This window comes from Vombatus ursinus, unplaced genomic scaffold, assembly GCF_900497805.2.
Source record: "Vombatus ursinus unplaced genomic scaffold, bare-nosed wombat genome assembly UNPS02014841.1, whole genome shotgun sequence".
In the NCBI taxonomy this organism is placed as follows: Eukaryota; Metazoa; Chordata; class Mammalia; order Diprotodontia; family Vombatidae; genus Vombatus; species Vombatus ursinus.
The window spans coordinates 43,959,114-43,976,345 of record NW_020954619.1 but is presented as its reverse complement, the minus strand read 5'-3'; the positions used below and the strand labels follow the sequence as shown (position 1 = coordinate 43,976,345).

Sequence of the window (17,232 nt, the reverse complement as noted above, 5' to 3'; positions counted from 1 at the left end):
TGTACAATAACATTCCTTTAGATCGTGGGCTCACTGCAGATGATTTAAAATATGATTTGATTTATAAAGTTTCATTTTATAGCCAAAGTCCTATAATCCAAAGAACCTTGGATTTGGAGAAGGTCTGGATTATAATCAGGCTCTGAAATTAATGTTAATAAACAGGTGATTTTACCTTTCTAAGCCTAAGTTTCCTCATCTGTAAAATAATAATGTAGGACCCATCACATTGAGTTGTTGTAGGGAAAGGGCTACAAAAATATTAAATTATGTGGTTCCTCCCATTAATTCTAATTCTTTACATCATGACTAATGTGAAAATATGTTTAATATGACTGTTTAAGTAGAACCTATATCAGACTGCATGTAGTCTTGGGGAGGAGGGAGGAGAAGGAGAAAATTTAAAACTCAAAATCTTACGGAAGTGAATTTTGGAAATTAAAAATAAATTAATTATAAAAAATAAAACATTAAATTATGACGTAAATTTATGATGCTGTTATTGTTGTTATTCAGCTTTTCAATAAAAATAACATTTTTATTTCAAAAGATTGCTATTTCTCTCTGTACCCTCCCCCTCCAACAACGACAACAACAACAAAAACAACAACAACAACAAATCAGCAAGTGGGGCAGGCAAGTACAAGGACAATTACATACCTCTTTCAAACTGCAGCTTTTTATATCTTTGCATAATTTCAGACGCAACCATACATTCAATCTAATTAAAAACACAAAGAACAGAAATAAGCTTAAAGCTAGAGGAAAATCAAAAGCATATTTAAATGTGTATGACTTTTAAGAGCTTCTAGTATATAGGCCAGAGCAAACCAACCAGGTAATCTAATTGGAATAAGTTTTCATGCATTAAGAGACTCATTTGTATTATTAACATGCCTCATTCTCTTGTAGATGACCTCGTTTCGGGCAAGCTGCATCTGGGCAGCTAATTGCAGTTTCTAGTCCTTCTTTGATCAACAGCTCAACATACTGTTTCAGGCACTGTAAGAAAAGCAAAGAAAAGATATTTAAACATTCTTCCATTATGTTATCAACATAATAGTCATTAATGGAAAAAAAAAAGCAGAACTGTAGGTCTTCAAGATGATGACCACAAGTTGTCAAGAAATAGCTAAATTAAGTTTATTAAACCCTTATTTAAGAAGGCAAGGGCAAATATCATCCATCACAGAAAGATATCTATCTAAAATAATCCAAGTTTTGTTTGTTTTAAGAGTTCTGGTATATAATAAATCAACAAGTATTTATTAAGTGCCTAATAAGTTCCAGGTACTAAGGATACAAAGAGAAAAAAAATAATTCCAGAAATAAGTTTTATTTTGGACATGTTGAGATGCCTCAGATATCTTAAAAAAAAGACCTGACTATCAAGAATGACCCATTCCCAGTGTCTGCAGAATCACACCAATCTTCCAAATAGTTATTCTCAAATATAATAAATAAGATATCAGAGTCATAAAGCTTTGGATATATCCTTGGGTCTCTTTGGGACAGAACTGTGAAATGAGGAAGTTGGAATCTCGAAGAATAGTGTATAGAGCACTGCACCCGGAGTCAGGAAGACCTGAGTTCAAATCTAACCTCAGATGTTTATTAGCTGCATGGCCCTGGGCAACTCATTTAACCCCTGTTAGTCTCTGTTTCCTCATTTATAAAATGGAGATAATAATAGCATCTACCTTTCTGGGTCGTTTTGAGGCTCAAATGAGATAATAATTGTAAAGCCCTAGCACGGTGCCTATAGAGTAAGCACTATATAAATGTTAGCTATGATGATGATGATGATGGTAATGATGATGATGATTACATATGAAAGTTAAAATATGTCTACTGGCAAAGAAGCAGCTGGCACAGTAAGCTAGACTCAGAATCAGAAAGGCCTAGGTTCAAGTCTCTCCTCCAACATGTACTAGCTGTATGACCTTGGGCAAGTCCCTTAATCTCTCAGTACTCCTAGGAAGTTTTCTACCACAATACAATACAGAGTAGTTGCAAATCTAACTTGTTTGATGTGGTTTCCCTATTAGGAGTTCCCTATGCCAAAGGAATCAGAGGTTCAAACCAAAAATAATTTTTAAAAAATAATAAATAAGCAAATAATGATGTCAGCCCCAATGGATCACAGATGGCACCTTTTCTTTCTTCCTTTTTAAATTTTTTTTTAAATCAGCATGTATTTCAGTCTTGTAGCTAGAGGCTGGATTGGAACATATGTGATTAAATAGCCCCAAAGACTTGACATGTTGAAGCAGCTAACTAGCACAGTAGATAGAGCTCTGCACTTAGCGTTAATAAAACCCAAGTTCTAATCCTCTTTCCAACACTTACTAGCTGTGTGACCCTAGGCAAGCTCCTTATGTTAGCTTCAGTTTGCCCATCTGTATAATGAGGGAATTGGACATGATGACCTCTAAGGACCCTCCTAGCTCTAATTCTATGATACTGCAGTCTTCACAGGTCACTGGTATCCTCTGCTACCCCACAGTTTATGGAACTAGGTACCAGGATACCTTTGTGTTTGAGATGAACTCTGAGGCCTGTACCAGGTACTGAATGTCATAGTCTTGAGAAATATCTTCCTCTGTGCTTATTCATAGTGAGCAAGAGAGCAGCTTGAGAGGAAGAGGAAATGAAATGAAAACAGGATGGTGTAATGGAAAGAACACAGAACTCAGAGTCAAGAGACCTCAGTTTCAGTCCTTGTTCTGCAGCTAACTTCTTGTATGATCTTGGACAAATGGTTTCTCATACTGGACTTCAGTCAGCTTCCCCATCTTCTAAAAGAAGGGTGTGGATTAGATGGCCACTGTGGTGATGACTTAGAACTTACACATTCCATGAGGTGTGGCTCAGAAGAGCTAAACCCCCATATTACTGTTCTGGGCACCAAAATAATAGCTTTTTCAGATCCATTTTCCCCATTGTCAATTAAAGATGTTCAAGTGCTAGAGCAGGACCATTGTTGATAGCTCTCCCTATAAGTGGCATGTATCCTACTAGCCAGCCCAAATAGTAGGCTAAAACACAAGGAAATGAGAATGGAAGTGTCTGTAAATGAGGTTAGTTTTTGGTTTTCATAAAATTTAAATTCTAAATAAGTAGAACTACATTAATAAACAATGAAATACAAATAATTCAATTCAACATTTCCTGGACAAATACTAAGACTTAGTCAGTCTCACATTTTTAACATAAAGTTATCAAGCTTTAATAGGCCTTTGTTAAAAATCTCACAATTTAAGGACACTGACAAGATGGTGAAATCAACAAGTAAGCATTTATTAAGCCCCTACTATGTGCTAGGCACTGTGCTGAGCAGTAGAGCTACAAATAAAGGTAAAAAGCAAAAAAAAAAGTCTTCATTCTTAAAGAGCTCATAGTCTAATGAGGGAAACATGTGAACAACTATGGATCAATAAGAGATAGAGTAAATTGGAGATAATCCTAAAGGGGAAAGCGCTATCATTAAATGGGGTTGGGGAGATGGTGAGGAAAAGGTGATGGGAGTCACCTTTGGCTAAAAAAGGATTTGAAAGTTTCTTGCAATTACAGTCCCTTTGCACCATCAACTGGATGATTACAGTGGAAAAGAGAAAGATGTATCCATTTTTTTCAACTATATAAAGGTTGATGAGAATTCAAGTGACTGACCTCAGCATCCATTAAAAATGAGAATCTCAACTCCAGAGGTAATACATGATTCACAGATTCACATGTTATATTTAAAAATCTAAAAGCAGAAAATTATTTTAAAGTATCGAATAAAATTCGTCAAACTCATACATATGCTACGCAAACCCATATAGACTCTACTGTGGAAGTAGAGGCTATAAACGTACAAAGGTACATTTTACTGCTCTCAGTAGAATGCATATTCTCCTTATCTGTAATGCCAAAACATTACCAATATCCTAGCTGCCTCAAATCCATATACATACATATATATATATATATATACACACATAGATATGTATGTATGTACACATGATCACTTTAAGTGGTAAAGAGGAAAAAAAGAAACAAAGTGGGTACCCGTCAATTGAGAAATGAATGAACTGTGGTATATAACTATTAAATAGTATTACTACATCATAAGAAATTATGAATATAAAGACGTTAGAGGAAAGACTTGTGTGAATAAAATAAAGAAAGCAAAACCAGGGGAAAAATAAATAAAATGATCATAATGTAAAAGCAAATCATATTAAAATATATTAAAATTTAGATCATTGCAATGACCAAACTTGATTTGCAAGGACTGGCATCAGAAACTATTTCATTCCTCTCAACAGAGAGGTGGCAGACTGTGGATATAAAAGATAGGTATTGTATTTGTATATATATATATATATATATATATACCACCAGATGTTAAACTGTTAGATTGTTTTGCATGAGATATATCTCTTTGTTACAAGGGAGAGTTCAGAGGAGGATACAGGAAAGTAACATGGATTTATTTAAAGCTCTACTACATGGAAAATTGTTGTTGACGATGTGTTCTTTTTTTCTCTCTCCCCTCTAAAGTGAAATACTGAAATACTAATGAACTGGGTTTGTAAGTAAATCTGCTCACCGCTACACGATTTGCTTATTGTGATCTCTGTGCCTTTGTGTCATTTTCCATGTTTTCTTACTCATATCTGATTCATCCTTCAAAGCTCAGCTCATCTCCTAGTTCCTCTAGGAGGCCTTCCTTGATGATGCCACCCCCAGTGACTCTCCCTTCACTTAAATCCTTCTGTACTTGTCTGAATTTCATAATTTAGCATTGTTTTATATCAACGCATAATGTGATCTTAAAAAAAAATACTGTCTTGTTCTCAAAATCAATTCATATGTCTTTATTGTGTTTGCCTAACTAGATGATAAACTCCTCACGGATGCCTTTCCATCACTATCCCATATCTCACATGGCATTAAGTACACAGTAGGGAGTCAATAGACCCTCTTGTTCTCCACGTCCATCAGCATCCATCAGTATCGGGGGCTTGACTCACAACTGTATCAGCTGTGGGTACCACTATGTCCCAGAGTGGCCAGACCCATAGAAGTGTCACTGCTGAGTTGGGGACTTGGATAACTTAGGCTGATGATGAAGAGGCAGATCAAGGTGTGATAAGACTGGCCGGCCTGACTACTAACACAGGCGAAGACAACCTAGGTTAGGAAAGATGTGCTATCCACTACAGTGGAACTATGGCTTGCTTTATTGTCCTCTTCCACAGTATCAAGCCAACCTGTTCCTGTGTTTGACACACAGAACAATGTCAGCCTGTAGCTCAGGAGGCACATTAATTATTCTTCCCGGTGTTTCTCAGCCAGGAGTTGCTCGGTCCTTTATATCTCCCAACAAGGGGGGGCTGCCTTACTAGCAAAGGGGCACATGGGTAGGCCGGGCCAGTGTGGCAAAGCTGGAAAGTGCTAACCATTCTCAGACCGAAATGGGTGGACCACAGACCGCCATGGTCTATTGCCCTCAGGACAGCCTGCCAAATGCCAGACTGTGCTGGGTGCCCTCTAGCCAAGAACATGGCACCTTTTGATGTCAATCAAGGCCCTTCCAAGTTTAGAGTGGTACAGGCCCTTGACAAAGTTCTGCTTTATTTGAACCCAGGTTTCCAAAGACTGTGCTGGGAATTTCATCAAAGGGTCAGTTCTCTACCCAATCCCCAGTTGAAGCCAGCTCCTTGATTCAGCACTTGATTCTAGTGTACAATTATTCCAGAGAGAAGGCCTGCAGGTTAGAATGTGCTAGATACAGTGGATATGGCTTTAAGATGCTTGCTACCACAGGGGATAAGCCAGGCTGTGTTGGAAAACGATTGGGTAGGAGAAAGAGCACTGATGTGTTCCCGGTCAAGTCAAATCTTTATTCTGGGCCTCATTTTTATCATCTGTAAAATGAAAAATCATCTAATCTTATCCCTTAAAGTCCTTTCCACTCTGAATAAGATTCTATGATGACACTAATACAAAATAGAAGGTAACTAAACCAGTAACAGAAAACCGGGATAAAAGAAAGATTTTTGACCACTCAAAATCTCTTTTCCTGCTTCCCTATCTCCCTGGACATCATTGTGGGCATCTGTATATCATTGTTAAAAGACCATCTAACTGCCCATGTGGCATTTTGGCAATTGCTTTAACAGCTTTGCTCTTTATAAACTCTGTACCAATTTGGTATAGTGGAAAGAAAGTCAATTTTGAAGGAAAAAAAAAGTATCCAAATAATATCCATCCTGCTTTCTAGCTACATGCCTTTGGACAGGCCACTTCCCTCATCTGTGTCTCAAGGTCTCCATCTGAAAAAATGAGGGAGGGGGTCAGTTAATCAATAAGTATTTATTAATTAAGCATTTACTATATGCCAGATATTGTTAAATTCCAGGGAAATAAAGAGAGGAGACCAAAAACAGTCTGCTTTCAAGGAGTATACTCTAATGGGAGAGAGAATGCATAAATATCTCAGTACAGATAAGGCATATATAGCATTTACCATGTGCCAGACACTGTTAAGTTCTAATGATACAAAGTAAAGCAATTAACAACAGTTTCTGCTCTCAAGAAGTATATTCTAATGGGAAAGAGAACATATAAATATCTCTATACACATAAGGCATAGACAGAATAAGTGAAAGTAACGTGAAAGGGGAAAGCTTAAGCAGTTGTGAGGCCTAAGAAAGGCCTCCTCCAGAAGGTGGGATTTTGAGCTCAGTATTGAAGACAGACATGAGAAGACAGAGCATTCCAGGCACAGAGGACAGTGAGAAGGTTCTAAGATGGCAGATCAAGTGATCTGTTTAAGGAATTGTAAATAGCCCAATGTAGTTGGATCAGAGAGTGTGTGGAAAGAAATAAGGCTGAAGAAGGCTAGAGAAGTAGAAAGGGGGCAGGTTATAAAGAGTTTTAAATGCCAAAGGACTTTGCATTTGATACTGGATTAAATAAGGAGCCCCTGGGGCCTCTTAATCAAGGCGATGACATAGTCAGCTAGGTGGTGCAGAGGAGAGAGTTCTGGGCCTGGAGTCAGGAGACCCTGAGTTCAAATATGGCCTCAAACATTTAGTAGTCGTGGGACCACAGGCCAGTCACTTAACCTCTGTTTGCCACAGTTTCCTGAACTATAAAATAGGGAAAATAACTGCATCTACTCATTTTATCTTGTTTTGAGAAGCAAATGAGATAATATTTATAAAGGGCTTAGCACACAGTTTTTTGCTTAAATGCCTCTTCCCTCCCTATTCCCTTTCATTCTGATTATTAGTAATAGTCTCATATTTTAATAAAGTGGACCCCATTTTCACAAATATCTCAGAAAAATCACCTTGGCAGCTAGATTGGAATGGTGAGAGATCTGTGGCAGGAAGAACAACTTTACTGCAATAGTAAAAGCAAGAAGTGATGGTCTGAACCAGGGTTTCAGTGCCATTACTTGAGAAAAGGGGATGTACCCTAATGATCTCGTAAAGGCAGAAACAGCAAGATATGGCAATGGATCAGACATGTGCGATGAGCAAGAAGTTAAGGATGACACCAAGGTGGCAAGCCAGGGTGACTATGATTGGATAAGATCACCTCAAGTCCCTTCCAACTCTAAATCCTATGATGCTACTTCCCTCTATGAAATTTATGACAGCCAGTATCCCAAGGAATGCTTCAAGTTGGAAAGCTGGCCAATGTGGCAAAACCAGAACTTCAGAGCAATCAGAACTATGTCCTCATAGTAAGCAACATATTAGTAAGTTATTATTAATTAGTTGTTATTATCTCCTGTTGTTTTTGACAACTTGAGGGTCAGGCGAAAGAAAATGAGGCTTTTGATGTCTTCCTCCAGACTTTCAGAACTTGTGGTCCCATGATTTGCTCCTTGTTTGGTTTTGAGAGAAGTTTAAGGTAGTTCACAGAGTTTTAGATTTAGTGTTGGGTCCAACCATCTCATTTTTCAAATGAGGAAACTAAGGTTCAGAGAGGTTAAGTGATTTGTCCAGGGTCACACAAATAGCAAGACAGGATTTGAATTCAGGTCTTTCTGACTCTAATCCAGTACTCTATTTACTGTGCCAGAGACACGAGAGACAAGAAAGAGATACACTATGTTAATTTATATTACAAAAATGATCACTTAATAAAATAGATTAATTTACAAAACATACCAAATGATAATGAAGAAAAGGAAAAATATATTAATATCCTCTCTTAATTTGACTGTGATTATTCAATTTTGGTCCTCTCAGCTTATTCTCAATGTACCATTGTTTATGACATGCTAACATAATTTTTGCTGCTCACTAGGTTATTAACAGCCACCATGCCTTGAATTCATTTGATCCAATACTTTGTTCATTCCCAGAATAGCTAGTCTCTGGTTTCAGTCTTCAAGAACAGCCTAAAGCACCCTTCCTCTCCCCATGGCAATCTGCTGCCTTTTATAATGAAGGCAACATCCCAGCAAGCTCTAATTAAGCTCTTAGCAGGCTCTGAGTGAATGACTCAGTATGATTCAACAACCTGATGTTGTAAAGAATTCAAATATTTTGAAGAGCAACAAAAGTTCACAATAAAGCCCTGTAACACAATTATAAGATGCATTTCTTTACAAGTATGATAAAGCACAACCATTCTTTGGCTTTGCTTTTTCCATTCCTTCAAAAAAAAAAACAGAGAAGGGGGGATATTGGGAAGGTATATGCTTTTCTAAATATATATTCTGTCCTGGTACATAATTCTCATGCTGTCAATCAAATGAAATGTCTAGTTTATGATTCTGCACCTTCAAGCTTGTCACCATGTTCAACAAAAGAATAATAAGTGGGCAATCCAACCCACCCAGGACTTAGTGCCTCAGTACTGCTACTACTTATTTCCAGCCATAAGAATCTCATTAAATTTACCCTATTTTTCATACCTCTGACAGATTAATTCTCTCAAAATGCTGATTTCTTTGCGTCATTCTCCCATTCAAAAGATGTCAATGAATCCTCCTTAATCACTGGATAAAATCCAAATTCATAAAGCTGGCATTTCAGGACCTATGCAATTTGTCCCATTCTACCTTTCCAAATTTTAACTATTCTTTTATACAGACCATTTGTCCAGATATTTGCTGAATTGAATCAATATCTGCTGAATTAGTTGATAATTAAATTAATCATGAAAATAATAATTATGGATAAATAATTCAGAGACTCTCAGCACTGAAAAACTGGTTGTAAATGGGTCTGATTCTCTTGTTATTGCTATGTTCTATCTGTATTCTTACTTTTCCATGAGTTAAAATGTGTGAAAAATAAAACCTTCTTACCTTTAACATGATGATAAAGTATATAGATATTAATCAATCAATAAAATGTGTCAGAAGGAATGGAAAAAGCAAAGCTAATCACTACAGATACAACAAAAGTCAAAAGACAGTACTTTCCCTCAAGGAGCTTACAATCTAATGGGGAAGACAGGTATATATAGGATAAATATGAAATGATTAAAAGGGATAAATCACTGGAATAAAAAGGCGTTATGGAAGGCTTCCTGTAGAAGGTACAATTTTAGTTGGGACTTGAAGCCAGGGAGGTCAGTGGTTGGATCAAAAATGCCACAAAAACTTCCCTGTTCTGACTTTCAGAAGTAGCATGGCATAGAGAAAAAGGGGACTGGAGTTAGAATCAGAAGACATGGTTCATAGTTTCATGAATGGACTTCAAAAGCCATTTAGTCAAAACTTTTGATTTTACAGATGAGGAACCTGAAGCCACTGAGGTACTAAGATTTGTCTGAGGTCACACAGTAAAAAACCAGGTTGGAATTCATACCAATATTTTCTGATGCCACAATCCAGCATTCTTTCCTACATTGGTTCATTACTTAACTGTGTAACTATGAACAAGTCACTTAACCTATATTTTCCTCATCTGTAAAGTGGAAGTAACACTGTTTCCTCATATAGATTTTGTGAGCAGCAAGCTGTGCAAATGGTTATATGAACCATTATGTTATATGTTATTAGTCTGGACTGTTTTAAGTAAGTTGAGAGCTCATGTTCTCTGCACATCCCAGCACATCCCTGGTCCAACGAAGTGGCTCCCTCTGGAATGAACAGGAACACAGTTCAAGTAACTGATAGAGGTGACCTTCTAAAAACTGATAGAGGTACCCAGTGATCAGGACATTATTTGCAAAAGTTGTATATTTCTAACTTCATCTTCTAAGGGGTTCACAAGAAAGTCTCAACTTAAAACATTTAACAATTGTGGGCAGTAGTTTGCTACAACTATAAAAAGAAGGACATCATATCAGGCAGGACTTCCTATAAGTCATCGTGTTTCCTTTAGTTAGTATTAATAACATGCCCCAAAAAGCTTATTGTACATGCTAGTTGTTGCACTATCTAATACAACTGGGTTAAGGATCCCAGCATCAGTAATAAGCTCTGCTCTGTCAACAGCTAAGGCATGGAGTGCATGCTGTTTATGTCTGTGTTTTATTGAGAACACAATCCACAAAGTCCATGAGGCTTTGAGATGAGAAGGGGGAGAACATGAAGAGTTTCTTCATCTTAACACCTCAAATAGCCCTAATAAATCATTTTTTAAAAAGAACTCTAACCCTTCTACATGAGAGAAGAACTGTTTTCATTACAATATTTCCTAGTACAGTATATTCTTAGTAGGAACATAAGATTATGGACTGGAAGAGACTTTAGAATCACCCAGTCTGACTCCTTCACTTTATAGGTGAGAGCACCCAGAAATGGAAAGTGAATTGCCCTGGGTAACACTGGTAACAAGTGGTAGAGCTGAGGATTCAAATCAAAATATTCTGACTCCAAATTAGGTGTTCTTTATCTAATACCATGACACCTCCCTTATCAATCAGTCAACAAATATTTAAGTACCTATCATGAATCACACACTGTTATTTGGCACTGAGGATAAAAAAAAAAACCAAAAAACCAAAAGTGTAACCATATCTGCTGCCACAAAGCTTAAATTCTATTAGGGGATATAACTCATATCAGGAAGTTGTGGTCAGGAAAGGAAGCTTTGCTCTAGGCACTCATGGGTGGTGAGTCGAACACTAGATTGTAACAATATTTCCAGTAGCCATGGTAAAATTCAAATATTGATTTAATTATTGTTCCCCGTGGAAAAGGTGAAAAGCAGGGAACGGTACATGGGAGGTAGCAAGGCAAATGACAAAATGACCTTGCTGTTTAGGGCCCTAGTGTCTGATGGATGGTTGGATGGGATGAAATATGTTCTGAAACTGATCAAATAGAGCAGGTTGAAATGAGGATTGACCGACACCCTCAAATCCAGTCAGTTCTGCTTCACGAAGCACCCCAAAGCTAAGGAGACTGTCTGCTGTAGGGTGGGAGTCAGGGATGGGGGTCTCTGCAGGTCCAGTTCTAAGGTTCACTATTCTTGATAAGGAGAAATGGGCTGTGGCAGAGCAAATGACAAGACTCAGCTGGCCAGGCTCTGTTATGGCTGACTTAATGGATGCTTATGAAATTTATGAATTAATTAACAAATTAATTCAGACAAAATCAGACCCCCTTATCTAATATTTATTCAATAGGATATGCATGATTGTTTCAGCTAAGGGAACACTATTATGTGCACATGTTGTTCAAATAACAAGGAAAATAAAGAAGTTCCTGAAACAAAGAGGTTCTAAAGAAATGATTAAAATCTACTTACAACATTGAAATCCTTTATCATAACCTTCACTGGGCCTGACATGTGGCAAGAGTGAACAATTAAAGGTACTCTGAAGATGGAATGATAAACAAGATATGGCAGATGGAGGTATATTTTCCTACTGAAACCATGTAATAGTCAATATTAATGAGATTTTAAGAAGCAATATCACTCCCAGTCCTTCTAGTCATATAACACTCTGTTTTTTCCTTTGATTGTTTAAGAAGTCAAAGTATTTATTAAGCACCTACTATGTGCCAAGTACTGTGTTAAGCACTGGGGTTACAAAGCAATGCAAAAATAATCAAGGAGCTCATAGTCTAAATGCAACTCTGATCCTTCCTTCTAAAAGTGATATGTATATTAATCAAAATAATGTTATTTCATTTAAATTTGACAATCTTGTATAAATTCTTCACCAAAGTTCTACACTGTTGGCTTATGATCACCTTGTGCATGACCTTGGGTTCTTTGGAAAATGCTATCTGACATGCTGGGAAACCTTGAGGTGCAGGCTCAATGACAGATTGGATGTGTTATGTGAAGATCAGAATTCAAAGAGATTCATTACCAGGTTTACCACTCAATAATTAATTTCTTTGGCCATGGAAATCATGACTGTGATCTATGGAGACTTAGAGGTACTGCAGTATGCATCAGTGGAGGGAGTACCCATGCTGATAAAATCACAAGTCCTTAAAGGATGGAAGTAAATGCCTTCTACAAGACAATTGATGGAATTTTAGAATGGATGGAAAGTTGGAAGATCAATGGGATAGAAGCTAGCAGGCCTTTTTTTGTCAAGCAATGTGACATAATAGAAAAATAAAAAAAACATCCAGTCAAAGACCTTGGATTTGAATCCCAGCTAAGCAATTAGGTCCCTTGTGTAAGTCATATCTTCTCCATGGGTCTTAATTTTCTTGCCTATAAAATTCAGAAGTCAAGCCCCTTCCAACTTTAAATCTTATAATCCATGTATCCATGGAAGGCAGAGGACAATTTCATTTCAACAAATATTAACTGAAGGCTTCCTCGGATCTGGGCTAGGAAAATGATGACAACATAACAATATATCTAAGCGTGAAATAATATGTAGACCAGAAACTAATCAACGTACCTGGATCTTTGCATATGGACTTCTACCATCCAACCTAAATTTCCATAATAGAGTTTTAAGAACCACCACCCCCCAGGCTACTTCACTTTAAATCTCAGTTCTATCTTCTTCTAGCTATGTGACCTTGGGTCAAGAATTCCTTTAGAGGACCCAGTTTCCTCATCTGTAAAGTGGAAGTGGAGGAAGGCAATGAGGTAGACTAGATGACCTAGTTTCTAGCTCTAGAACCTATGAACCCAATACTCTAAGGTACCTCATACCTGGATCGAGGCTTGTCTTCTATGGGTTTTGAAGTGTTTATCTGCTAAGTACTTTGGAGGAGAGGGCAAGAGACAGAAATGGTGAAATAGACCTGATATTTCATTAAAATATTACTAGATTATTCAGGGCATCATCTTCCTGAAGGCAGTAACAGCCAGCACTTGTAAGTTATTTAGAGTTTGTGAAATATCTTACATACATCATTTGATCTTCATAACAACTGTTAGAGTAAACAAAGTTCACATAAGCTTAAGTGTCTTGCCCAGGCTCACACAACTTGAAAACGTCTGAATCAGGATTCAACTCATGTTTTTTGTTTATTTGTTTGTTTGTTTTTTTCTCACACTGGTCCTACCACTTTAGCATTTCATACACTTGACAGCATATTGAATGGACATGCTGTCTAAGATATGTAGTGCAGAAGTATATACTGGGAAAAAAACCCATCCATTTCAACAGGAGAGAGGAGTATGAAATAATGGGAAGAACTATGTTGATAGAGTCAGAGGATCTGGTTTCAAATCCTGACTTCGCTACTTATCATTTATTATACAGTTTGTAAAATGAATGGGTTCAAGGTGTTATCTCCACCTTTGATTTTCTTTGGAAACAAAACTGGAACTCACTGTTTAACACACAGCCATAGGCTATGACAACCAGCAATCCTGGATTCTAACCATATGGTGACATTCTGAGCTTTTCCTAAAGCAGCTGTTTTCAAGAGGACTGATGGAATCTGCAAAACTCAGCAATGCTGCATTACACCAAGCTTCCTACTAGTTCTCTAGGCTCTGTCCTACTTAACACTCATAGCCCGCATAGTCTTGCTCTGGACCCTTACAGTTCTCTAGGCCCCAAAGCTGGAGGAATTTAACTCCTTCCTGGAAGTTAAGCCCTCCACAAAGAGTTCACTAAGAAAGTCAGTCCTGAGGCACTGTCCTGTGGAAATAGCAAAGGAATTAAAATTAAGAAACCCAAGTTCAAATCCAGCTCTTAAACTTAAAAACTTAGGAACCCAGGGAAAGTCTATAAATATTCATACTAGAACCATAAATGATTATAGCATAAGGACTGGTTTTTATAAACCCTAAATCTCGCTCTCATTCTCTCTCTCTCTCTCTCTCTGTATATATATATGAATTGTTAAGCTATATACATATATATATGTATATATAGGAATTGTTATTCCTTGGTGGTCTCACTGTGATCTCACGTCTCTGTTTTAGTAAGTGAATTTCTGCTCTGCTCACAAAAGTCCTATTCTCATAGGCCCTCATCATTGCCTTAGTTGCCTGCCCAGCATCCTAACTGGAAAAGATGTTATTTTATACCAGTCTCTTGATTTCATCCTCCCTATCCCATGTCTGCTCTTGTTCTCATTACCTTCCATATCTAGAATAGATTGCTCTACAGCTTCCTTTGTCCCCTTCACCCAACCAACCATGAGGCCTTCCTTGACACTCTTCCCCTTTCCCACAAGTAAAAGTGCTCTGTCCCTTATCATATTTCTTATATCATTCCATTTCTTAGCACCCAAACTATTAAAGGGAAGAAAGAAGTATTTGCCTACTCCCCGTCCCCCACCCCTAACCTCCTTTAGAACAGGCTATGTGTAACATCTTAATATCTGTGTTTCTTTAACAACTGATCATATCATGGAGCTGGGTTATCCTCTCATTTTAGAGATGTGGATACTGAGATGACCCAAAGCGGGGAAGCATCTTCCTAAAGTTACATATCTAACAAGTAGCAGAACTGAGATTCAAATTAAGACTATGATTTTCAGTTTATGGTTTTTCACACTTAAATGAAACACAGTACCTCTCAAATGCCCTGGACACAGTCAATGCTACATAGTTATGAAGTAAATTGTTGATTAAATAGCACCTTTCAACATAAAAGGTTTGGAGTTTCTCTTCCAGGCTTAGGAAGTCAGCACAATGCAGTGGAAAGAGGGCTAGGTTTTGAATCAGATGATGACAGTTAGAATCCTAGCTCTGCTATTTACTACCTATGTGTACTTGGGCAAGTTGCTAAACCCCTCTGTGACTCAGTTTTTTCATCAGTAAAATGATGTATTTGAATTCATTGGTGTCTAGGGGCTCTTCCAATTCTAAATCTATGCTCATCACCACTAGCCGATTTTGATGCAAGTATTTGGAATGAAATTGGTTCTAGTGCTAATGTCCTGTCACAAAAAACAATCACTTTTCTATGGGTTCTGGCTGCCATTGCTGGAGCTGGTTGAAGGGAAATGATAAGAGAACTTGGGAAGAGCGGAAAAAATCCCAGCTCCACATGTTTTCTCCATCTCTATCCTCCCTGCCTCCCTATAAAGCCACAAGGGAAAAGACAGCCGTTAACAACCACTGGCAAGTTTGGTGATGTTTTAGACCCTGGGTTAAAGGAGGTTACAATTCAAGCTTAGACCAGCCAAACCTTGGAAAAATATGTCCTTCTAATGAAGTGCAGGCTGGTTTCATTAATTGCATAAAAGCATCACGAGAAATCAAATCAAAGAATTGAGTTTGTGATAGAAGAAACTGGGGGGCTGGGAAGCAGAAAAAGCATCAGACTGAGAGCTGAAGGAGTCTGATAGGTCAGACAGTTTGATCCCTTCATTGTACAGATGAGGAAACAAAGGACCAGGAAGATTAAAAAGGTCAAATTGGCAAAAAAATAGCAGAGCTAGCATTCAAACCCAACTCTCTCCTAATCTGTCTTAATACAAATCCCAAGATCTTTTCACTGAATGATGCTGTCTAGAGACACAAGACCTGATATTGAAACCTAGTTCCACTAGTTTCTGCCTATTGTGACCAATCAGATTCCTCTGGGTCTTTGATTTCCTCATCAGTCAACTGAAGGGATTGCAATAACTATGATATCTGATATGCCTTCTAAATTCTATGATCTTCATGACACTAAACAAAAGGACAACTCCTCTTAGTGACAGGAAAGACCATACATAACAGGAGAGAGATGAGAGGGAGAAATGAAGAGGAAAGAGAAGAGAGAGAAGAGAGAAGAGAGGAGGAGGAGGAGGAGGAGAGAAAAAAAAAACAAGGACCTACAGGTGTCTTAACATAGAGAGATCCTCTATAAGCCTCAGGTTCCTCATCTAGGAAATAGGGATATTGATTTTTGCACTACTAATCTCACAAAGATGTTACAGGGAAAGCACTTTGTAAATCTTAAAGCTCACAGAAATGTGAGCTAATATTACACATGTGTGTATACATGGTGCATATAAGTGTCATGCATGCTATATATGTAAAATTCATATGCAAAATACTATAGGTTGTAAAATTATGCAGGATAAAACACATGTAAACATGTATCAATATTAAAAAACATGGACATCTTTTATAAAATCTAAAGTTTAAACTTAATTGTTTTGAAAAATAATAGCAGCAGAATTTATAGAATAAGTGTAGAATAATGGATAGAGACCTGTTCTTAGACACATACAGGCTATATAGACAAGACACTTAACCTCTCACCTCCTCTAGGCAACACTCCAAGACTTCAATTTGCAGAACAATTGTTGATTACAGTGGAACAGGAACTTTCTTAACTTAAGGAGTTTGCTATACCAATGAAATACTAGGACTGGATCTACCTCCATACTCCATTCCACAGCCTATATCACCGCTCCACCCCCCAAAACACCACACACATATATAAACTACACATACATAGCATGTGATGGTTTATAAAGCATCTTCCTCCCAACCCTCTTGCAAGATAGGTAGGATAAGCATTATTTTCATTTCACCGCTAAGGAAACAGTCTCAGAGAGGTTAAATGACTCATGCAAAGTCACACAGCTAGTAAATGTCAGAGCGGGAAGCTGAATCCAGGTTTCCAGTCCAGTTCTTTCTAAAACACTGCCTTTTTTTCTAAAATGAAAAAGGAAAGAGATTTGCTTTCCTACTCATTATTGACAAACTTAGCTGGTTGTGGTTATTGCCTGTGCAGAACTGACTCTAACTCTTAGGAATTCCTGGTGTCTGGGAAATGGGTATCTTAAGGAGATGGTTTTATATACACAATGCATGGGAAGCAATTGAAGGGGAACAAGTATATATATATATATATATATATATATATATATATATATATATATAT

At 37.5% G+C, this 17,232-nt stretch overlaps 1 protein-coding gene across 1 annotated transcript in view; it reads right to left on the bottom strand.

The window, feature by feature from the left end:
- RNF144A (ring finger protein 144A) overlaps positions 1-17,232 on the bottom strand; it is a 65,752-nt gene that overhangs the window by 35,683 nt on the left and 12,837 nt on the right. The window contains exons 2-3 of the mRNA XM_027840236.1: positions 898-1,002; positions 661-721 (exon numbers count right to left, since the gene is read on the bottom strand). Of these exons, the coding sequence (XP_027696037.1) occupies positions 661-721; positions 898-1,002 (166 nt within the window). The remainder of the gene's footprint in view (positions 1-660; positions 722-897; positions 1,003-17,232) is intronic.